Here is a 25,477-nt window from a genome sequence, read left to right on the forward strand (position 1 = left end):
GGCAGAAACAGCATGATGGAGGGGCATGACAGATGGAAGATGCTTAGCCCATGGTGGCTGGAAAGGAAAAAGGAGAGAAAGAGCCAGAGAGGAAGGGGCCAAAGACCTGGTATAGTTCCCAAGGTTGTGCCCCATGACCACCTTCCTCCAAATAGGCTCCGCCTTCTGCTACCCCATCAGCTCCAAGCTCATCAATGGGTTAACCCATAATTGCTTAGTGTCCTCAGGATTCAATCACCTTTCCAGAAGTCTATTAATACAGTCAAGCTGACAATGAAAATTAACTGCCACATGATGTTATATTTGAAGGAGACCCCCTCACTGTTCATAATGGGGAATCCTGCATCTATGTGTCTTCAGGAGGAAGGGGAGTGAGAAGGCCAATCAGAAGGAAACCAGAGATGTTATGTTGGAAAAGGTGACACTAGAGTCAATTCCTGAAGAATGGAGAGAAGTTGGCCAGGAAGCCAAGGAGAAAGGCTAATGGGAAGGGAAAGATCTTCTCAGCACAGAAAGTGAGGCAGAGTGGTCACCCTCAGGAGCCGAAAGTACTTTCCATGGCTGTATAACCACCTGCGATTTGGTGGATCACAGCAGCCATGGGAGATGGAGTTGGTGGTGAAAGTGCAGCCAGAGCCCAGATGCCCCTGGGGTGTGATGCTGCAGCTGGACATCTCCGGATAGCCTTGTGGAGAATGGATGAAAAAGGAAAATGCAGATCTGGGAGCTCCAGGAGGAAGCTGTCTCCAGCTTATGGTGGAGGCTTAAATCCATGCTGTAGCAATGCAGATGGGGATGAAGGGACAAAATTCAGGGGACATTTAAGCAGTCACACCAACTGGACTCAGGAAATATGGTAATGGAGGTTTCTTCTCTTTCCCCCTTTTTATTGTATAATAAACAATACATAAGATAGAAAAGTTGGAAGACCAATATGCAAAGTATCTGCACACTTACCATCTAGACACAACATTTTTAATATTTTGCCATATGTGCCTCCTCTCTTTCTTTCTCTTTGCACCTTCTAATTTTTCCTTTTTGGCTGAGGCTCTCAAAAATACATTGTAGGCACCGTGATAACTTTGTCCCTATATACTTTGGCAAGCACCTTCCAAAGAGCAGTGCATACTCATCTCCTCCATGACATAGCCACATCAGTGTTGCTAACAGGCCCAACAGCATTTCTCTGGGGATTAAAGCTGAGGACCAGGGTTGAAGGACAGCAGAGCAGATCTAGGGGCAGCTGACATGAGGAAAGCACAAGAAATAAAATGAAGTGGTGTCTGGGTGGGAATGACAGTAACCTTTTCTGATGAGAATAGTGAGTAGGGAGGTGGAGGGGAAGCAGGTTACACAAATCTCAGCAAACAGAAGAAAAAGTCCCTCCAAAGTAACAGTGCAAGAAACATGGAGCTGTGAAGATCGGAGATGAGAAACAAAATGTGCAGACAGCTTTATTCCTCACTCGCAAAGGATTCTTGGAACCACAGACATCCCAAAACAGCTAATGCTAAACAGGCAGAGGCCTTCCAAGCATTGAGAGTAGAGATGGAGGCACAAGACATCTTCCCCTTCCTCACTCAGTCCCCGCCCTAGCCTGCCATCGCCAGGGTTTGCAGCGTGCAGAGGACATCTCCACTCATCTGCGCACATGGCTTCCTCCCCCCGCTCCTTCTCACCTCTCTCTTCCTGGCCTTGCTTCCACACAACACCACTTGAATAACCACCAGCAAAGTGAAGGGAACTAAGAAATACACAGCCCTGCCTGAGAATCTTTTGTGTTTGAATCTTTATTTAGTTGTTTTTTAAAAAGCAATATATTTATAGAAATTTTCTATATTAAAATAGGTACTCGTTTTTAAATATTCAAAATGCAACAATAATGAATATTATAAATATAACTAAAAAGCCCTCCTTGCTTTGTAACCTCACTCCTCCCACACCCTGTGTAAGATAACCATTGATATTCGTTCTGTGTATTCTTTCAGACATTTTGTGTGCTGTTGTATATGTAAAGCAAATTCAATAAGCATGGTTTCTGAAACAAAACCATCTGAATGCATGGCTCAGTGACTTGTTTTTTGTTTTACCACTAAATCGTATATCATCACTTTATTATGTTAATATATATATAGATCTGCCTCATCCTGCTTGATGGCTACAGGGAATTCTATTGTATGCATAACCATAATTTATTTAACTAACTCCCCTATTGATAAAGTGAGTATTTTCAGATCTTCCCTCAAGTGAACATCCTTATACATGAATCTTTGAACAAATATCCAATTATTTTGTTGGGTTACATTCTTAGAAGGCAAATCTGGATACATGACTTCCAGTTCCCCTCCAGATACTGTAATTACATGTAATACATGTAATTCACATATCCACCAACAATCTATGGGAAGTCCTGCTGCCCACACAGCATCATACATGATGTCTATCCTTTTAGTCTTTACCAAATGGATGGACAAAAGGATATTTCCAGTTCTTTGAATTTTTGTTCTTTTCAGTAGTTTGTCTTTTTCATATAGACTGTTCACCATTTCTAAATAATTTATCATTTCAGTTTAGATTTCTTTTGATCCAAGGATATCTAAGAATTTTTTAAGTTACTAAATGGTTATGTATTCTGCATGCTCTTTTTATTTCTTCTGCATCGCTCCTTTATTTATTTGAAACTTTCTATTTTATTAACCTCCCCTGGATGTTTCAGAATCCAAGATGAGCACAAGAGTCTGTATTTCTCCCACATCAAATGTATTATGCTTTCTTGGAAACAAAATGTACTCTGCTTCTTTACTGATTGCTTTTATTTTTCACTCTCCTGTTGTTAGCTGGTCCAATTTAATTGGCTTTATTTTTCATCTAGTGATTGGAAGTTCTTTATCCTGTTTTTATTCTGCCAGTGGTCTCGTGTTTTCATTAATTCAGTTTTCAACAGTAATTATTCTGTTATGTGCTCGCTCTTCATTTTGGAAACCTTGCTTTTGTTTGTTTTTGTTTCAAGGAAGCTGCATTTTTTGTTTCCAGACTGCTCTTGACAGCCTCCTATTGTTTTTATCAAAATATCATCATCTTGCATCTCCCTGAGATAAATAGTATCTGAGGATACTATCTATGTTTTGTTTTACACCATCGCTTATTTTCCCATGCAGCAACTGCATTTTGAGGTTGGGCCATTTGGTTTGATTATTCGGTTGGATTCTTTATGTCTCATGAGTTTTATTGTTCATTCAGCACTAAGTCATAGCTAAGATCTGAGCTAGTCCCAGGCTACCTCTCCACTTAGGCTTGTAACTTGGGAAATTCTCAGGGCTCTGTGCCTCAGCCCTCCTTTCTGGGGCAGAGCAACTACAGGTGGTGGCTACCATAAGGTCACTATGAGGAATGAATGAGTTAATGTGTAAAGCACTTAGAATCGTGGCTGGCACCAGGGGCCAGGAGACAGTTGTTTATTTTGCCCGAGTGGGGCATCCTCTAAGCATAGCAGGTTGCAGGTTTTCCCCTGAGAGTCACAGATGGTGACTGACAGGCTGTGGGTAAGAGCAGGTATGCCTGGCATGTGGGATAGCCACCAGGCCAGACTGTTCCCAGGGGCACAGACAGGGGACTCACTCCACCCTGCCCCAGTCCCAACCAATCATTGATAGTGATCAGAGGAACTCGTGGCCAAGTTCACCTTAACAAGCTGGGCAAGGATAGTTATTTCCAGAAGTACCCAAGGAGGGCAATGGGTATCTGCAGGAATCTGGTCAGGGCCCCCTGAGTGTGGCCCAAGATGGAAAGTGAGCTCTGCTTGGATATGTCTGAGATGTGGGCTGGCAAGCAGATGCTCCCCTTGAGCCCAGGTGGCACCAATAGCCTTTAGCAGGGTGGCCGGGGTACTGACCAATTCCATCCCAGCTGGGAGCTCACAGCAGGAGAGCAGAACAGTGAGCTGTGCCTGCCGTGCTATTCACACATGGGTCCTCATGGCATAGAACATAGAAAGTGCAGTCTGTATAGGTGGGATCCGTGGACCAGCTCAGAGAAAACTTGGAGAAGAAAGGGAGGCAAAGCCTTTAGCTCTTGATCCTGCTCCTCTACCTAACATTCAACAAATATCTTCGGCACACCAAATTCTGGACCAATGATTATTGTCCCTATTTCCTAGATGAGATCACCAAGGCTCAGAAACAATTACCCGGTGATCTTTCCGTCTTTCCAGCCATGGGTCTTTCCAGTCTACCACTCTGGCCCTGGCCTAGTTCTATTAAGTAAGGTGGGTATTGAATACTCCTCCATTCCTGGATTGTGTCCTGCTGTGCAATAGTGGCCAGACTCTGCTTCCCAGGGGCTCACATTCTATAGTGAGGAACAAGCCCAACAAGCAGGTCCCTTCAGGATGAGGGAGAAGCTATAGGTGTAAGGCAAGTAGCAGGTCAGTAAGTGAAGAGACAGAAGCCCTGCCAGGGGTGCTGAGGAGGTGAGCTTTCCAGCGGGGGGTCCGGGAGGAGAGACGGGAGCAACACGGGAGCTACATGATCTGTGCATGCTGGAGCTGGCTGTCAGGGGAAGAAGGCTGCCTGGGTGACGCGGGGTCTCAGTAGTCCCTATGGGCCAAACTGAGACCTCTGAATGGATTTTTCAGTGTAACGAGGAGGCACTGGCACATTCTGAAGACAGTAACAACATCTAGTTCAAGTCAAAAATTTGGAGCGTTTACTCAGAGCCAGGCATTCTGCCAGGCATAGAGGGTATAAATATAAATAAGAAACAGTTTTCTCTTGAAGGTCTGAGTATTATAGAAAGAAATTATATCAGCTAGGAATAGAAATTGAAAATCTGACTCAAGCTGGCTTCACAGAGAGGAGTTGGTTTTTGTTTTGGAAAAAGAATCTGAAGGTCCCATCTAGACCTGGTTCAACTGCTCAGGATGCCATGACCTTTCCTCTTGCTCTGCCATCCTGAGGCTTTCATCCTCTTGGTTACCTAATCAGCTGCTACAGCACCAGACATTACGTCTGTGTTCCAGCCTAGAAGAAGAAGGGAGAGGAAAGGTAACAGAGCTCTCTCCTAGTGAGGGTTTGAATACTTATTTGAGAAGAGAACCTCATCCTTAGAGAACCATCTTTCTGTATCTTGCCACACCTGGCTAAAAAAAATTAGAAATCAATTTTGCTTTATGTTTACGGTCTCAATAGTAGAGAGAGATGAAAGGTTTGGAAATAGAGTACAGATCAGCCAACCTACAGTGTCTGTTTCAGATTCTAATATAATGTAATAAATGTTATAGCAGAACCATGTACAGAACACAATGGAGGAGCATCTGCAAGGACAGTTCATAATTCCAGGCGGCAGCTGGGGGCAGGTGTTACAGAATGAAAGTGCTATTCCAGGGGCAGTTAAAGAATGGTAGGATGTGCTCATGCAGGGTGGAGGGAGGAGCCTCCCAGGCATGAGACAGAAGAAGGTGTGGAAGTACATGGCCATGTCTGGAAGTGCTCATGATCTGGGGTAGCACAGTGACGTCTCTGCTTCAGGAAGGTCGGTGTCAATGCAGAGGATAAGTTGGCTGGCACAACCATTTGAGGATCCTGGTTCTAATCAAAATAACTGAGCTGTGTTTCTTGCCTGCAAGTTCAGTTGAGAGCTGCAGAGGGCTGGCTGTATGGACAGGAAAGTAGGAAGGCAAAAGAGGGTCCCCAGCAGGTGTGCATAGAGCTGGGACCCATGAAAGGTAGAAAACTTCTTGCTCTTTGACACTCTGCTTTCTATTCCTAATGCCCATATAGCCATAATTTGGCTGTAGTCCTTATTTGTTGATTTTTAACTGTAGAGACACTTGCTAATGATTAAAGCAGAGAGCAAGCTGCAAACTCCATTCTTAGATGTCAGTCACCAAAAAGACAGCAGCATTGCCAAGAGGAGGGCCCAGTTTTGATTCACCAGATCCCCTGCCCCATGGAGCTTATCTTCCTGGGAGGATGCTGGCCTAGACAAAACACCTGGCTGTGCCTGCAGCCTAGGTCGCCTGCTGCAGCTTCAGCTCCCTCACAGGGCAGCCATTTTTCACCATGGGCAGCACTGCCTCCCTCTAGCTAGTGAGTGGGCAGCTGGCCCAGAGGAGGCGGAAAGCATTGGAAGTAAAGCTTGTGCTCACAGCTCTTGCCAGGAATCCTGCTCACAGGTTCAGTTGCTTCCAGAAGGTTTATTTTTGAGCAGCAACAGTGAGTTAAACTTTGACTAGTCAAGGTCCATGTACTTGCAGGGCAAGAAGCAACCTCCTGAAGGCACCGCACATACAACACACACAGCAGGCCTTCCTTTGTCAGAGTTAAGGTTTCAACAGATCGAGAAATAGCCACAAGGAGCTGGGAAGTTGTTTTGAAGGAGGGAATGTGGGTAGCCTAGTAGGTATAAATATAGCTTTAAGAACAGCAGTGCTCTCTGGTGATTTTGTTTTTCATGGATCACCTCTAGAAAAAGACACAAACTACTTCAAATTATCCAAGGAAGATCATCCTGCCGAGCTGCACTGGCTAGCTGAATTGGCCAGAATGCATCCATTTGATTGCTCAGAATCAAATGAATTTTCAAGCCGAAAAATGAATTCCAACATCTCCTAGAAGGCAAACAAACAGTTCAACCAAAGAAATGCATGTGCCTTGTTGGTTGACACACTGAACCAGTATAGATCACTCCCTTTCAAAAGAAAGGTTAAGAAATAATAAAGATGAATAAAATAAACTTACAGGGTCCTACATAGAGCCCACCATTCATAAGAAAAAAAACATTTCCCTGAAGAAAGAGAAAAACATTTTTTTTCTGAAAAGGTTTTACTGTAGTAGAAATGTAAAGGACTATCGTATTAGTCACCTTTCTGTTGCTAGGGCAAAACACCTGACATACTCAGCTTAAAGGAGAGAAAGTTTAATTTTGGTTCAGTTTCAGAAGTTTGAATTCAAGGCAGAAACATCATAGTGGAAGGGCAGGGCAGAAGAAAGCTGCTCACCTCATGACAGCCAGGAAGCATAGAGCTAGGGGAAGAGCCCAAGAGAGAGAGTAGGCTTTGGACAAGATATACCTTCCAGGTCACTCCTCAGTGATCTACTACCTGAACCTGCCCCTACCTGCTAACAGCACATTCAGCTGTGAACTCATGAATGGCTTGATCCACTGGGGGTTAGTACTCCCATGGTCTAATCACCTTCCAGAAGCTCAGCCTCTGAACACATAAGCCTTCTGAGGGATATTTTTGATCCAAACCATTAACAGCAGTATATATAATATATAGAGAATAGGAGTACTAAGTAAAAGATGGATGATGAAATGGGGGCCCGCTCCTGAGATAGGATGGCAGTGATAGAGACAAGAAGTGTGAAGAAAGTAAACACAAAATAATATTTAAGATCCACAGTAGCAGTGTTTGCCTTGTATAAAAGAAAAACATTGAAATATGCATCAAGTTAGAGAATCTCTCCAAGACTCCAGAGGAAGAGTATGAGAAGGAGGAAGTAATGAAAGAAAAGTAACCAGCATGGAAGACAGAGTGATAGCCCAAGAGCAGAAATGAAGAACAAGCAACACACATTTCCTTCTCACAGTTCTGGAGGCTGAGAAGTCCCAGCAGATTCCGTTTGGTGAGGGTGACGAGGGCCTTTTCCTCATAGACCAAACCTTCTCTCTGTACCCTCACATGGTGTATGGGCAAACGAGCTCTTCAGGCCTCTTTCACAAGGGCACTAATCCCATTCCTGAGATCTCCACACTTGTGATTTAATCACACCCTAGAGGCCCCCACTCCTAACATCATCACCTTCTGGGTGGAGGTATGGATTTTATGGAGACACAAACACTCAGACCGTAACACAGGCCTTCCTCCCACATCCCAGTGATGAAACACGTTTCATAGCTGCACCTAATTGTAAGGGAGGTTATGCTACAGGGAAGAAGAACCAAGAGTTGAACACACAGCATTGTCTCTGCCACCGAGAACAAACATTAGTTCTGATAAGTATAAATTCACTTCTGTCTGGCCACCCTACCACAAGAGGTAGAGGGAAATGGGGGAGCAAGTGTAGCCTCTGGAGGAGGCCAAGCTTATGGAGTACAGGAGTGCAGGGAAATAGGAGAGTCCACGGATATAAAGTCCTGAGAGTAGAATAGCTGCAGTCTGAGCCTGGCTGAAGGATCAGCAAAGGACCAAGGTCAAGTGAGTGAGAATAGGGCAAGACTTAGATCCTAAGCAAAGAGCCTGCAAAAGGAGCAGGGAGACTCATGTGTGGGCCGCTCCAGAGAGGCTCCACCATGTATGCACACCGGATGAGGAAACCCCTGTTGCTACACATGGAGCAATTAAGACCAACTGTGGACAGGCAGGGAACTGTAGGGTGCCCATAGTTTAACATATATCTATATTGCAAGGCACAGGTTGACCTAAAAGAAACACCTCTGCTAAATAAAACAACAAATTTTGAAAACGTTGAAACAAAGGAATAGAATAAGAGCACACAAATAAAAAGCACAGATAACAGTATTCCCTTTATGAATATAGATAAAATCCAAGACAAAAGGAGCATTACAGAGGGCAGAGGGAATTCTTGCATATGATAAAAGGCATAGTCCACAAACTACTAATAGCCATAAATCTTTTTTTTTAACTTTTTAAAAATATATATATTTATTGGTACATTTTAGGTATAAAATACATTTACATTTATCATTGGGTGTTTGTACCAGAACATGATGTATCTTAGTTCTTACTTTTTCTCCCATTACCTATGCACCCTTCACCCCCTCCACCCTTCCCTATTTACATAGACTTTGATTCCGTTTTTCTTTCTTTCTCATAATTTTTCCTTTCCCTCCTTCCCTTTCCCATTCCCCTCCTGCCATCCCCTAACCCTTGGACCTTTTCCTATTTCAAATTATCAATCATTCATTTTAATCATTCTCATCCTTATTTACACTTTCCACACCTGCCTGGCAAGAGCAAGGTCCTGAGTTGGATCCCCAGTACTGGAAAAAAAGAAACCTCAACTTGTACTTGTTGAATAAATGATTAATGAGATTGCATATAATAGCCATAAATCTTTACACTCCAAATAACCTGATAAATCATAAAGCAAAATCTTTTGGAAATTGATAATCACTGCAGGAGACTTTAACACATCTCCCTTAATCAAGTGAAAATAAATATATAGAACAAAAATGGACTTTGCTTCAGGTGACTTTACCATTGGTGGGTTTTATACTACATATCAGGCTCAGTTCTAGGTGCTATGTATGTGGTTTCATTTACAATAATCCTGTTAGTGACACTGTTATTGCTGTTTTACAAAGGGGCAAGCTGAGGCTTTGCAAGTTCTCCCAAATAGATCTTTGACTCCATAGCCAGTGTTTTTCATTTGATGGGAAACATTTGTCCCAAAGATAAAGGTACATCTGCCCGTCCCAGAATTCCTGTCACATACATGGCAGGCTTTGTCTAAGGATAGCCTCAAAGCCCTTGGTTAAGGGTGACAATGACAAAAGGACAATGGCCCAGAGGTCACCAGGCTCATTAGAAGGAATTAAAAGGCAGCAACCTATGTCCAAAATACCAGTCACCACTTTCAAGTGTGCTGCAGCTTTTCCAATGACCTGCAGCCCAGTATTATGCTTCTACTTTTGAAAATAACCAAAGAATCTTTTTTTTTCTTTTGAATACCTGCTGGCCCCAGAAGAGAAGAGCCCCTACCACAGCTGTAGACACCAATACTGGCTTTGGGCTTTGGGTTGTCTTCTCAATTTTTGCTCTTTGGATAGCTCGATGCTTTAATTATTATTGTCTGCTATTATGATCATGGTTTAATTGTTGGTTTGCACTCGGGTGGCTCAGAGGGGGGCATTTTATAGAACAAATATTATTTGCTTATTGTCATTTCCAGTGTCACTGAGGATAATTTAAGCTGCCTGTTCATTTGGGGACAGGCGTGATTTCTGATCCCCTCCGTCCTGCAGCAGCTGTTGGCTTGTGTGCCATCTTCCCCTGATAGAAATCCAGTCATGACATGGATCTGCGCAGGGTCCATTGGGTTCATGCTGTGCTGACAGTGCACCCAAAGCACTTTCATATTCTGGGGCTCCAGGCAAAAGGCAAGTGAGATCAACATGTCAAGATGCCACAGTTAGTTTGTTTAATCCCCTTTTTTCATTTTTGCATGTCTTGCCATTGTGTATTGGATATAGATGAGCCCCCACTGCCCTGGGCAGTATCCAGAAATGCCTGTTATGTTCAGATTTCCTTCAGCCTGAGAGAGCTGAGGAGCCTAGTCCCAGAAGCCTGTGGACAGCACCTGAACAGACCCCATGCGCCCTCCCAGCTGCTTAGATGTAGGCTGTGGTAGAACACTTCTTCCCAGCATTGAAGCTGCATGAGCCTCACCAGCTGGGCATGGTAGCATCTCACTGGGAAGAGGGAAAGCAGAGAGTGCCAGGTGGGAGCACCTTGAGTAGAAGACCTTCTACTGGGGGGCTCTGGTGGGAAGTGAGGCTCTGGAAGCACTGTAAGGTAAGTGTGCAGCAATGTCAGGCTTGAAGGGGGTCAGCCTCAGAAGCCAGGGCACGAAGCACCTACAGGTGAAGCAGGCCAGTTATAAAGGGAACACCCTGGCTCAGCAGAGCAACCAGAGCTTAGGGTGTCCCCACAGGGGAAGGAGAAAGAGAACAGTCAGCCAGTGTGCTTGATGGGTCAGGTTGCAGGTGATCATGAGTGCCCAGGTTGCAGACCAGCCAAACCAGACTCCATGCATAGAATGCTGAGCCCCACTCAAAACCACTGTTGCATGGAAAGAAAATCCTCTCCTTCACAGCCCTCAGCCCGAGCCACTGCCATTAGGATTGCAGTGGCCACACTTTCCTTACCTCTCACAGCTTGGACTGTGTGCCGTTCTCTTGACTTCTGCTCTGCCCCTTCCCTGGTCTTCTTTCTTCCTTCTCACCTCCTCCTCCTCCTCAGGTTTCTCGTCCTGCTCACCCTCCCTGCTGCCATTTCCAGAACCTCCGCCTCTTTGGGTGAGCCTGCCTGAGCCAGGGCTTCAGGTCACACTCACCTGCCCATTGTGCTTTGCCTTCCTGAAGAGCACTGTGGTCCTGTGATGCACACCCTCTTCTCTGCCCACATTCCCTTTTCTCCTTACACTCCTCATCACCTCCTCACCTGGGCACACCTTGTGCCCCTCTCAGGACTGATCCGAGCTGTTTCCTCCCCCAGGAGACCTTGCCATACCTCTTAGCCTGAAGTGCGGGCTTCTCTGACCATTAACACAGTGCTTACTGCATTTCTATGTGTCTGTCGTGCCTGATGAGCTGCCTGCACAGAGTACCTGCTGCTTGTGGACCAAGTGTGTGAGCATCAGTGTCTCTTGAATGGACTGAAAGAGTTTGTAGGGCTGCATTCAGAGAACCCGGAACACTAATGCCGTATCCCAGTTCTCCTGGGTTCCACTCCGCAGGTAGCTCTGGCCCAGGGTCCACGGGCTAGATCAGTCAGTGATGGCAAACCTTTTAGAGCTTTCAATGATAACAAATAGCCCACTGGGCCACACATGCCATAGGTTCACCACCACTGGGCGAGATCCTATGTCTCAGTGGTGTACAGCCAAAAAAATACACTTAAAGGACATAAGGGGCTGGATGTGGACTGCAAGGAATGATGTCAAAACTTCTGAAGAAACAGGAAGTGTTTTTCTTGGAATAGAAAAGAATTTGTTCACGTTGCCTCTTGATGTGTGATACTGCCAGGACAGTAGTGAGTTCAACTGAACCATGGGGCTCCTGAAAGCTATGAGCTATTCACTCATTCATTCATTCATTCATTCATCAGTTCAGTCAGACAACATTCACCATGGAGTTAGTGTGGGTCAGGACTGGTGCTGAGTACCAGACACATAGAAGTGAGAGAGACGGAGGCACAACAGAGAAGGAACTCAGCAAGAGCAGGTCAGCAGAGGACTGGGAGACAGCAGCGCTCATGGATAGAACATCTAAGCAGTAGGGCACAAGGAAGACAGGGAGAAGCCTCTAAGAGCACTCCCCACAGGCTGTACACATAGTCAGGTGTACCTTCATTTACTAGGGCTGCTGTAACAAACCAAGTGGGTTCAAACAACAGAAATTTGGTTTCTCATAGTCCCAAAGACTGAACGTCCAAAATTACAGTATCAAGAAGGCCGAGCTCCCTCTATAACTCTGGGGAAGACTCTGCTTGATACTTCTCGCAGCTTCTGGTGGCTGCCAGCACTCCTTGACATACCTTGGCTTGTTGGCACATCATTCCAAGCTCTGCCTCCATCTTCACATGGTCTTGTGTGTGTCCTCTGAATATCTGTATCCACATGTCCCTCCTTCTCTTTTCCAGTATAAAGATATCAATCACTGGATTTGGGCCCACCCAGTGTGATCTCATTGTCATAGCTTGATTACATCTGCAAAGATCCTATTTCCAATTAAAGTCATATTCATAGATTTAAGAGATGAGGGCTTGAGCATATCCATTTGGAGGGGCACAACTGAACCCTTTACAGATGGTATGGGGGCATATGCAGGAGTAGGAAATTCCTAGGCAGAGGGAAGACCCTGAAGTGAGAAAATAAGAGAAATGGGTAAAATTCAAAGGGAACAGGAGAGAGCCTCAATGGTCACTCATGAGGGACTTGGCATGGCCCCTAGGAAGCCTGGTTTTATTCTATAGGAACAGAAGAGAAACTGAGTCAGATGTGTGTCAGAATCACTGTGGCCCAGGTGGAGAGGATGAGTTTGAAAGGCAAGGAAAGAGCCTAGACCCAGGAAAGCCAGTTCCCCTTACATGCCTCCATATAAGCTGCACTCAATTTTGTTCTCTGTGTGTAGGGGGGGGGGGTCTTTCTGTTTGTCTCTCTCTCCCTCCCTCTCTCACCTCCTTGAATCTTTCTTTGCTTCTCTGAGTTAGAAGGAGATGATGTAAAGAAAAAGGCTTCAGTCCAAGAGGGACATGGTTTGAACACTGGCTCTGACCCCACCTTGCAGTCTGATCCCTGGCAAGTTCCCTCTGTCATCCTCATGGAACTTTTCTTCCTCTTTTGCAAAATGGCAAAAATAGACTAAATTGCAGGGGTTTCATTAGGACATCAGGCAATATACACAAAGCAGCTGGCACATAGGAGATTGTCTACATTACTAGCTTCTTTCTCCTCTGGCTATTTCGATAGCACTGTATTTAGCCCAGTCTTTCAGCACCCATCACCCATATTACTGTGTTTTGTGTGTCTCCTTCGCTAAGCAGCAGAAGCCTCCAGGGGAAGGACAGCTTTCCATACTCCGCATCTCTCAACACAGAGCCTGATGCACACAGTGCCTTGTCCCTCTTCCCAGGAAGCAGCCTGCTTTGTGTCTGTGGCCCAAAGAAACAAACAGCCGTACAAACCCTTCAGTACCTCCCCACCTGGGAGCACAGTGCAGGCCTGTTGTCATATTCCAAATGCCAAAGTGTGTTCACCTGCAGGGGAGCTTCTCAGAAAAACCTGTGTCTGGTTGGGTTGGAATTATCTCTATCAATCAAAACCTCTAATTAGCATTTATAGACTTTGACTTCTCCAAGATGAGAAAAGTATTCAGTAACCGTCTGAATAAATGTGGTCAGTTTTGCAAACCTCATCTTTCTTGGCTATCATCAAGGGTATGCTATGAGAGGGGTCCCCTAGCTAATTCCCCTGCCTCCACCCTTGCCTGTGCCAAGCAAGAGTGATCCTAAAATGTAAATCAGACCCTCAGCTTAGAATCCTGCGGTGACTTCCTAGGCCTGAAGAATAAAACCCAAGCCTCTTCCCCAACCCACAGAGTCCCAGCAGGCCTGGCCCCTACCTACTGCTCTCAGCCCAGCCTCCGCCTCTGTGGCCTTTCCATTGCTTTAACACTCCAGGATGCCACCCTTTCAGGACCTTTGCACATGCTGCCCTTTATACAGGAAACACTGCCTGCCCCCTCTTGCCCGGCCTGCTTTGCCTGGGGCCAGCTCCCTTTGAGCCTGTCATCTTGTTTAAATGTCACCTCCTTGGAGAGATCCTTCCTGGCCACTTTTTCTAAAATGGTTATTTTGTTACAGCACTCTGCCATTCCCTCACTAAGTTTGCCACAATTACTCATCATTGAAAGGTTTGTACATGTAGAAATGCCCATCTCCAGAATCTCCTGGACAGCAGTACCCTGCATGGCTTCACCGTTATATTGCAGCACACAGTGCATAGTAGGCATTTAAACAAATGCTGGAAGAATAGGCAGCTTGAGCCTCTGTCGTTTTAGTTGCCAAGTTGCATTGTTTGTGCATGCAAAGTAGCCCTCCTCACCCTGCCTCTCAGCCTCATCAATGACAGGCCTTTGACTTTGTCTGATTACCAGATCAGCTGAGCTGAATGACATGAACTGACACTTTTAATTCACGGCCTTGCATCTTTGTGTGTGCTCCATGTGTAAACCACTGATTACGGGCAGCTCCTCTCAAGCCCACGCTTGGCTTGCAACACTAGCTTCTTCCTGGAGGGTGTGGGTAGCTTTGGCAGGGGAAAGAACAGAGGTGGTGAAGTCTGACCTGGATGATAATTACACAGTGGAAATTCTGGCTCACTGTCTAACCAATCCTTGATCTTGGACAGGTTACTATATCTCACTGAGCCTCAGTTTCTAATTTTTAAAGATGAGGCTGATGTGAAGACTCAGTGAGATCATGAGAAAGTGCCTTATACACAGTCATTCTTATAGAACCATGTTTCTTTCACTTCTTCTCAGTCTCCGTATTCTCACTTTTCTTAATTTCTTTGTCAATCTATCCTCCTGGGAGTTCATGATTCACTCACTTATTCACTTGTTCATCCAATTGTTCGCCCTGGGGGACTTTAGACGTTCTCTAGAGCCAGGTTCTAGCTAGTTAAGGAGAAAGCCCAAAGTCCTCAGCTTCTTCTAAGGCCCTTATTCTCTTCCCTCTCTTGATCCTGCCCTATTTCCTCTGACTCCTGAACTCAAGTGTAGAGCTGCCCCTCTTCCCGGCGCTTCCACCTTCTCTCTACCTTGCTGGTTCATCTCATGTTATTACATCCAAAGAAAACACACTCCCTTTCATGCACCCAAACTTCAAGTCTAATTCCCTCCTGCCTTCTGTGACATATGCAGCCACAGCATCCTCTCCGTTCTGAGAGCAGGTCCGCTGCACAGTGTACCACATGAGGTCACCCGTGGGGATGGATGCTGATCTATCAGTGCACTGAGTAGAGGGAGAAAGCTGAGAAGAAAGGAGCAGCAGGCCACGGTAGTGAGTGTGCTTGTTTCCTCCACCTGCTGGGGAGAACCTTCCTCCTGTCCAACCCAGGGCAAGGATCCAGCCTCACACAGCTCCTGAGATTAAGAAATGTTCACCTATATTTGTGAAAAGTCTACCTAAGATATCCATGTGATTCACTTGGGTCCTATTAGTACTACCTGATGACTGAAAACAAGATACACACACAACAATAAGTAACTAGAATATATAACCAAAACTTAAATCTCATTCATAATGGAACAAAAACTATAATCTTATAGATAGCCAAAGAATGAATTTAACAAACAGTGTCCAGAAAGGACAATAATAACAAAGAAAAAACCATAAAACTGTGCCAAAATACATAAACTAAGTTTCCTACAGTGTTCCTGGCTAGGGGAAATTGATAACAGAAATATCGATTCTTTCCCATATTAATTAGCAAGTGTGTGGGAGATTAGTAAAAAAAAATTGAGGGGAAAAGATATAAAGATGCCTTGTAAGAATATCAAAATATGAGAACAGAAAAAGTACAGTAAGCTGAAGAGTTATGTTCCTGGTGCCACAAGTAGAATCTAGTACAGGCAAGAGAGTTTACAGTGAAACTGAGCAGGGAGTCTAGACACAGCCTCATGACAAAGGGACATTTCCAACATTGGAGAACTTGGGTTGCTCAGTTATGAGTATGTTTTCAGGTTATAGGTATTCATGTTAGCCTCACCCACACAGCCAGGCACATCCTGAGTGTGGAGCTTTAATAGTAAACAGCACCTAGTCTTGCATTCATGCTGCAGGAGAGGGAGAGGGAGAGAGAGGTCATAAATAAGTAAATAAGTTAAGTATACACTGATATATGCTAATGAGAAAATAAAATGGGTTTCAATAGACAAATAAGGAGGGAGTTACTTTAGGCAGATGTTAGGATAAGTGGATGTGCATTTGGAGAAATAATGACCCTAGCAACCTCAAAAACTAAGACTGTGTAAATTCTGGAAAAATATTAAGATTTTGGTTTTTAATAATTTTTTTTTCGGTACCGGAGATTGACCTTGCCCTTGCGCTTACAAGAAAGGCAGCAGAACCACTGAGCTAAATCCCCAACCCTTTAATAATTTTTGAAAAGAAAGGTAGATTGCCCGTGCATAATATGATACCCTATATCCTTCAAGGAAAAGATTGCAATTTTTTACTACATAAAATAAGTAACTTCTATAACAAAATACCATAAGCAAAATTTAAAGATGAAAAGACACCAGACACTAGGGGAAAATATTAGTATTAAAATATATTATATAAAAGAGGAATCATATATGAAATATATAGGAAAATATATGAAGTTAACACAGCAAAATCATAATATATATAGAATTTCAAAAGATCAATCACCTAATTAAGATGCATGAAAGATATGAAGATATTAAAATGTCCAATAAATATGTGTAAAAAATCCCAGTATGTAAAATTCCAAATTCAAAATATCAGTAAGATTCCATTTTTATCTAGCAGATGAAAGAATATTTCAATATTGAATGCATTTGTAATATCATAATATCTGATTTTGCTGAGATGCAGTTTAGAGAGAATAGTAAAATTAATACTGTTTAGTGAAGGTATAAGTTGGTACAATCCCTGGAGAGGATAATTTTAGCAATGATAATTAAAATTTAAATAGATACCCCTCCATCCCTCCAAAAACATTACTGCTATAAGTCAACTGAAACATTAACAGAAGTGTGCAGAGCTACATAAAGATGAGTGTTCCTTGCAGTTTGATGAAAAAGGGTCCATTTTTGTGGAAAATAATGAAATAGGTGTTCATACTATAGTATTAAGTAAAGAAAAAAAGTTACCTTAAACCAATGCAAAAAATGGTTCTAATTCGGGGGGACATTATATACCAATACACACTGAGAAAAATCTGAAAGGGCACACATTAAACCTAATATTAAGTGAAAAACTTGGGTGAAAGAGATTCCTTTAAAATTCAGTACATGTGTATATTGTTTGCCTAACTTATGACTTCTTTTTATAATTCTAAAAAGATTTTTTTTCCCCTGTACTGGGAATTGAACTCAGGACCTCACACTTGCCGGGCAGGTGCAGCACCACTGAGCTACAACCCTGGCCCTTAAAATGATTTTTTTAAAATAAGATAGCAATGGAGAGAAGCTGAGCCAGGCCCAGCACCCAGAAGGAAGCTCCCCCACCACCATCCCATGCTCTTAGGGCAGAGAAGCTGAGACGGTCCCAGCACCCAGAAAGAAGCTCCCCCACTGCCATCCCACACTCCTAGGGCAGAGAAAATGAGCTGCGCGTGTGCCAGAAGCACCCACCCCCATGGAAATGAGAAGACATGTAAACAAGCCTCAAAAACAGACTTCCGGATCACCTACAGCAACCCCAAAGGGAAACAAGATGGAACAATCTGATACTCAACCACCTGGACATTCTGAACTGGCAACAAAAGAGGATCTGGGAAAAATGAAATCAGAAATAATTTCTCAGATAAAAGCAAAGATTGTGCTTATAGTGCAAGACGTGATTAATAAATCGAGAGAGGACACAGATAAAAAACTAGAGGATCTGAGGAACGTGATGGAATCCCAACATAGGAAACAAATGGAATCCATAAAACAGATGCAAACAGATTTCCAGGAGATTAAAAACTCCATCAAAAGTCTGCGCAGCAGAATGAGCCAATGTGAGGATAGAATTTCAGATATAGAAGATAAGATTGCAATTAGTGACCAGGAAAAGAAAAATTGCTTTAAAATTGTAAGAGAACACAAGAAATCAATCCAGCAGCTGCTAGATGATGCAAAGTAGAATAACATACGGCTGATTAGAGTCAATGAAGAAAGAGGAGAGAGTGCAGATGACCTAAAAAAACTCTTCCCAGAAGTGATGGCAGAAAACTTCCCAAGGAGGGGAAAAGAACTTGACATACAGATAAGTGAGGCATATAGGACTCCAGCTAGCCTTGATCAAAAAAAATCTACACATAGGCATATAATAGTTAGGATTCCAGAAATCCAACAGAAGAACAAAATTCTACAAGCAGTGAGAGAAAAGAAACAAATCACATACAAAGGAAAGCCCATCTGAATCACAGCAGACTTCTCAATGCAAACCCTCAAGGCAAGAAGAGCTTGGAGTGATGTATTTCAAGCCCTAAAGGAAAAGAGCCTCCAACCCAGATTGATGTACCCTGCAAAGCTATCTTTCAAAATTCATGGAGAAATAAGATACTTTGATGATAAAGAGCACCTTAGGAACTTCATGAATACCAAACCAGCACTCCACAAAATTTTAGACAGTACCCTAGGAAAAGACAGTGCGGATCACAACCTCAGGAAACCCAGCAGAATGAATCCATTGGGCATGACAAATTAAACACAAAGGGGGAGAATCCAACAAAAAGAAAAAATCATGACAAGGTTTTTAAAACTTTTAACTTCATCTCCCTAATAAGTGTATAATTCAATTTTATTATTGTACTGATTAGTATTTTTCTGATTCTAGAATTGCACACCATTCCTTGTGCTATACTGACTATTTATCATCTTCTTATGTCTACATTTTAATTGGGTTGTCTATTAATGAGCTCTAAGAATTCTTTATATATTCTGCTCAAGGTTATATGCATTGTAAATATGGTCTAAGGACTACTTCCCATTTTAATGATGTCATTTAAAGTTCTAAATTTTTGATGGAATCTCATTTATCAATTTTTTTCTTTTATACATCATGTTTTTTGTATCCTAGGTAGTTCTTGCCTACCCTGAATTCATAAATATTGTCCCTTATAATTTCTTCTTAAAGTTTTATGTTTTTAGGATTTCTTATCTAGTTTCATAGATCCCTTCAAGTTATTTTCATGTGTGGAAAAAAAGGGTTGAGGTTAATTTTTTATATACGGTTACCAGGTGTTCTAGTGCCGTTTGCTGAAAACACTATCTCTTCCTCGGCTCTTGAATCGAGTTTATATTCTATAAAATGCTAATGTTAAATAATCTTTCAAAACTCAGTGGACCATACATGTGTGGTTCTATTTCTAGATTCTCTGTTTTATTCAAATGATCTATATGTCTTTCCTTACACCAATACTGCCTTGATTACTGTAGCTTTAGAAGAAGTCTTAAAATTATTTACTAAACATCTTCCAACACTGTTTTTGTTTGTTTTTGTTTTTGGCTTTTCTGGGTCCATTGTACTCCTACATAACTTTTAAATTTCAATATCTAATTCTTCATTTATAGCAAGTACACACAGACCAGAATTTTTAGATATACCTTGTGTTTCCTAATCCTGCTAAATTCAAGTACAAGTTCTAGGGGCTCCTAGAGATTTCTTAGTATTTTCTCTGTAGATGATCATTTCATCTACATATAAAGATTTTGCTTCTGCCATGCCAATCCTATCCTAGTTGTGTCATTTTATTGTCAGACCACTTTAGTGGGGACTAGGGTTCAACATTTAATGGATAGATAAAGAGTAAGCATATCTGCCCTTGTTCCCCACCTTAAGGAGAAAGCATTGTTTCTTCTCCATTCATATAGGGCATTCTCGCTGGAAGTATGGAGTACATGTCTTTAACCTGTTGAGAAGTTTCTGTTCTACTTCCAGTCTCCTGATAGCTTTTACCATGAACAGCTCTAGAATTTAGTCCAATACTTTTTCTCCAACTAGTGACAGGTTCATATGGCTTTTTCTTTTCCTCTGTTAAAATGATGACTTTTGCAGGTGGATCTTCCAATGCTGAACCAACACTGCCATCCCTATAACAAAACCACTTTCTACATCCTGCCAGGTCTGACTTTTCTTTTCCCCATTAACTTTATTGGTACATTTTAGGTATAAAATACAGTTACATTCATCATTGGGATCTTGTACCATTACATGAGTCTCTTGGTTCTTATTTTTTTCCCCTTCCCTTGCCCTCCCTTCACCCCCTCCACCCTTCCCTATTTGCAAAGACCTTGTTTCCATTTTTTTCCTCTTCTCATATATTTTCCTTTCCCTTTCTTCCCTTCCCCTACCCCTCCCAATTCCCCTGCTCTTTTAGACCTTTTCTTCCTGTTACACAATATCAGTTATACGTTTTTAAAATTACAATATTAAGATCTAGGAGACATTACCACAGATTTTACAGAATTTAAAAGGATATAGAAAGCATATTACAAAAATCTGTTTTGAAATAAATTTGACAACTTCTAAGAAGTACCTTGGAAGATAAATTAATGAAACTAACTCTGGAGGAAATATAAAATTTGAATAGCACCTATTAAAGAAAGTATATTCCTAGCTTGAAAACCTACCTGTATGACAACAGCAGGCTCATAAACATTTTAACTGATAAATTATATCAAACAATTAAAGCAGAAAAAAGAAGGAACACTTCTCCCCTTATTTTGGGAACTCAACATTGTGCTAATCCTAAAACTGGATAAAGATAATAGAAGAAAAAAGTATGAACATAGATAGAAATTTGTTTAACAAAACAAACTATTGGAAGTCAGATCTGGCAGGATGTAGAAAGTGGTTTTGTTATAGGGATGGCAGTGTTGGTTCAGCATCGGAAGATCCACCCCCAAAAGTCATCATTTTTAACAGAGGAAAGGAAAAAGCCATATGATCCTGTATAATGCAATCTTATTATTGTACTGATTAGTATTTTTCTGATTCTAGAGTTGCACACCTTTCCTTGTACTGGCTATTTATCATCTTCTTATGTCTGCTTTTCAATTGGGTTGTCTATTAATGAGCTGTAAGAGTTCTTTATATATTCTGGTCATAGGTTATATGCATTGTAAATATGGTCTGTTTAAGGACTACTTTCCATTTTAATGATGTCATTTAAAGTTCTAAGTTTTGATGGAATCTCATTTATCAATTTTTTTCTTTTATACATCATGTCTTTTGTATCCTAGGTAGTTCTTGCCTACCCTGCATTCATAAACATTTTCCCTTATAATCTCTTCTTAAAGTTGTATACTTTTAGGCTTTCATATTTAGGTTCATAGATCCCTTCAAGTTATTTTCATGTATGGAAAAAAGGATTGAGGTTAATTTTTTATATACGGATACCAAGTGTTCTAATGCCATTTGCTGAAAACACTCTCTCTTCCTCAGCTCTTGAATTGAGTTTATAGTCTATAAAATGCTAATGTTAAATAATCTTTCAAAACTCAGTGGATCATATATGTGTGGTTCTATTTCTAGATTCTCTGTTTTATTCAAATGATCTATATGTCTTTCCTTACACCAACACTGCCTTGATTACTGTAGCTTTAGAAGAAGTCTTAAAATTAGGTACTAGACGTCTTCCAACACTGTTTTTGTTTTTAACTTTTCTAGGTCCTTTGTACTCCTACATAACTTTTAAATTTCAATATCCAATTCTTCATTTATAGCAAGTATACACAGACCTGAATTTTTATATATACCTTGTGTTTTCTAATCCTGCTAAATTCAAGTACAAGTTCTAGGGGCTCCTAGAGATTTCTTAGTATTTTCTCTGTAGATGATCATTTCATCCTCATATAAAGATTTTGCTTCTACCTTGCCAATCCTATCCTAATTGTGTCATTTTATTGCCAGACTATTTTGGTTGGGCCTAGGTTTCAAAGTTTAATGGACAGATAAAGAATAAGCATATCTGCCCTTGTTCCCCACCTTAAAGAGAAAGCATTGTATCTTCTCCATTCATATAAGGCGTTCTCACTGGAAGTATGGAGTACATGTCTTTAATCTGTTGAGAAGTTTCTGTTCTACTTCCAGTCTCCTGATAGCTTTTACCATGAACCCCTGTAGAATTTAGTCCAATACTTTTTCTCGAACTGCTGATAGGATCATATGGCTTTTTCCTTTCCTCTGTTAAAATGATGACTTACGGGGGTGGACCTTCCAATGCTGAATCAACACTGCCATCCCTATAACAAAACCACTTTCTACATACTGCCAGATCTGACTTCTAATAGTTTGTTTTGTTAAACAAATTTCTATGTTCATACTTTTTTCTTCTATTACCTTTATTCAGTTTTAGGATTAGCACAATGTTGATTTCCTAAAATGAGGGGAGAAGTGTTCCTTCTTTTTTCTGCTTTAAATGTTTGATATAATTTATCAGTTAAAATGTATATGAGACTGCTGTTGTCATATAGGTAGGTTTTCAAGCTAGGAATATGCTTTTTTTAATAGGTGCTATTCAAATTTTATATTTCCTCCAGAGTCAGTTTCATTAATTTGTCTTCCAAGGTACTTCTTAGAAGTTGTCAAATTTATTTCAAAACAGATTTTTGTAATATGCTTTCTATATCCTTTTAAATTCTGTAAAATCTGTGGTAATGTCTCCTAGATCTTGATATTGTAATTTAAAAAATGGATACTTGATATTGTGTAATAGGAAGAAAAGGTCTAAAGGAGCAGGGGAAGTGGGAGGGGTAGGGGAAAGGAGAAAGGGAAAAGAAAAAATATGAGAAAAGGAAAAAAATGGAAACAAGGTCTTTGCAAATAGGGAAGGGTGGAGGGGGTGAAGGGAGGGCAGGGGAAAGCGAAAAAAAATAAGAACCAAGAGACTCACGTAATGGTACAAGATCCCAATGATGAATGTAACTGTATTTTATACCTAAAATGTACCAATAAACTTAATGGGAAAAAAAGATAGTAATGAATGGGTTGGATTCTGAGACAGAAAAAGGACATTAGTAGAAAAACTGGTGAAATTCATGTACAGTCCAGAGTTTAGTACCCTAGTTTCTTAGTTGTAGTAAGTGTCACAGAAATGTCAAGTATCAACAATAGGAGAACTGGTGAAAGGTGTATGGGAACTCTCTGGATTATCTTTTCCCTTTACTGAGAGTCTAAAATTATCCCAGAATAAAACAACTGACTAACAGAACCATGTCAACTTGTCACCAAGGTATCTTTGGCTGCCAGAACCTCTTCGGGAAGAATGCAGGGTCCTACTAAGCTGCTGGCTCTGAGAGCTTAGTGTGGACATGTACCCTCTTCTCCCACCCATACACAGCACCACCACCACCCCATACACACACAGAAGAGGCCTCCCTAGCCTGCTGAGGTTTGCAAGGATTACCTAAGCCAAGCCTGTCTATAGCTGATGTCCTCAAAGCTCGGCTCTGGGAAACCAAGATATAACTTCACCCTTCCCCCTGCTGCAGCTGTGCTAGCTTCTCAGAAGTCCCAGAGCTCCCTTGCCCTCTATTCTTTCTTTAAAACTATATGTACCCTTTTCCAACCTAGGCGCCTCTCAATCTAAAATAATAAGGATCTGGGCTCAAAAGCATGGTTTGGGGGCTCTGTGAGTCAAAGGGAAGGATGGGTTCTACTCATGGTAACATAGAGCTCACAACAAAAAAGATGCATAAAAGCTGCACCCCTTTGCTAGTGGTACCAGGGGAGGACCTGGCCAGTTGGAAGCATGAGGACGCTGCCTTCTGCCTGCAAGTTTTCCTGGCTTATGACCTCATTCCTTGACCAGAACCCCCCAGAAGGAAGGGGCCCAGCCCAGTATAACCACTTGCCTCTTGTCTCTGTCCAGGCTCCACTTCTTGGTATTTGACACGGAAGAGGTCCATGACGTGCTGCGCATCTGGGATGGGCCTGTGGAGAGTGGGGTTCTGCTGAAGGAGCTGAGCGGCTCAGCTTTACCCAAGGACCTGCACAGCACCTTCAGCTCGGTTGTTCTGCAGTTCAGCACAGACTTCTTCACCAGCAAGCAGGGCTTTGCCATCCAATTCTCAGGTGAGCACTCACCCTCTACCAGCCACCTTCCTCATGCCCTGCTGCATGACACCTGTTTCCCTCAATCTCTCCACTCATGCAGAGATGTTTATTAAGCATCTGCTATACTCCTGGTTCCCAGTGAGTGAATGTTCAAGTATCTGTGCCGAGCTTACTCTGGTGGGGAAAGCAGACAGCTTGATAGATAACTACACCAACTGATAAGTATGCGAATGGAGAGATACAGGTTCTTGTGGTCACCTTGGAGCATCAAGGAAGATGTTCCAGAACAGGTGGTGTCCAAGCTCAGATCTGAAGGATGAGTAGAAATAACTCAAGAAAATGTTTCAGGGAGAAAGTGATCATTTATGAAGTGGGATGGAGCCATTAAGTTGGATTTTGGAGGACTGTGGACCTCTATTAAATAGAGAGAATAGAACATCCCAGGTGCAGAGATCCCATGGACAGTGCAGGAGAAGCACAGCATGTTTGGAAGTAGAGGGCTCCAGGGGCCAAAACCCGGAGTGCATGGAGGAACAAGAGGGGATACACTGGATGGTAGTCTGGGGCACTGTGATAAAAGGGCTACGACATGCCACACACTCTGGGTCTTCACCCAGGTCTCACGAAGGACTAGAAGCCAAACATGAGTAATCTAAATTCAGTTAATTATGTACTGCGGTAGCCAATTATGGAGGAGCATGACAAAAAGCTACGCAAAATGGGCAATGCTTTAACACCCAAGTCCCAATATTGGATAATTTCTATGATCCGTCCTGCTTCTCATTGGAATGCCTCATCTCATCTGCTCTGAAGTGCCTCTCCCACTACTCCTCTCCTCGAACAAGTGACTCGGCCTTCATTTCTGCTGGTGTTTATTATACAGCAGCTGTCTTCATTACCATCTTCTTACTCCACTGTGTGGAGAAGGGGAGGAGGGGTTTCTGTGGCTATTCCAAAGCAAGTTTGTGTGGCACCTGTGCTATGGCTTTGCCCCCACACTCCCTCCCAGCTGGTGGATCAGCCCGTGGCAGCAATGAGTCTGGGACAGGATTGCATATCCTACTTCTAGCTTTTTTAGGCACCTTTCTTTGCTGTGGAGATGAGCATTTAGCAGTGTCTGGGGCAGATGAGGGTCTTCAGGATCATGTTCCACTATATAGTTGGTCCTCTGTATCCCTGAGTTCATTATCCATGGATTCAATGAACCATGGGTTAAGAATATTCAGAAAATAATTGAGTCTGGGGCCAGGGATTTAGCTCAGTGGTTCCGCTGCCTGCCTCGCAAGTGTAAGGACCCGAGTTCTATCCCCGGTATCAAAAAAAAAAAAATTGAGTGTGTACTGAGCATGTACAGGAATTTTTCTTGTCATTATTCCCTATCAGTATAGTGTAACAATTGTTTACATAGCATTTACATTGTATTGGGTATTATAAGTA

At 42.3% G+C, this 25,477-nt stretch overlaps 1 protein-coding gene across 7 annotated transcripts in view; it reads left to right on the forward strand.

The window, feature by feature from the left end:
* Positions 1–25,477, forward strand: part of Csmd2 (CUB and Sushi multiple domains 2) — a 582,265-nt gene that overhangs the window by 414,118 nt on the left and 142,670 nt on the right. For all 7 annotated transcript variants that reach the window (XM_087215348.1, XM_087215347.1, XM_087215349.1 and 4 more), the window contains one exon: positions 23,856–24,058. In XM_087215348.1, coding sequence (XP_087071474.1) covers positions 23,856–24,058 — 203 coding nt within the window. The remainder of the gene's footprint in view (positions 1–23,855; positions 24,059–25,477) is intronic.

Source organism: Heterocephalus glaber, unplaced genomic scaffold (assembly GCF_053883595.1).
Source record: "Heterocephalus glaber isolate CG9 unplaced genomic scaffold, H.glaber_assembly_v1.0 deba00001452, whole genome shotgun sequence".
In the NCBI taxonomy this organism is placed as follows: Eukaryota; Metazoa; Chordata; class Mammalia; order Rodentia; family Bathyergidae; genus Heterocephalus; species Heterocephalus glaber.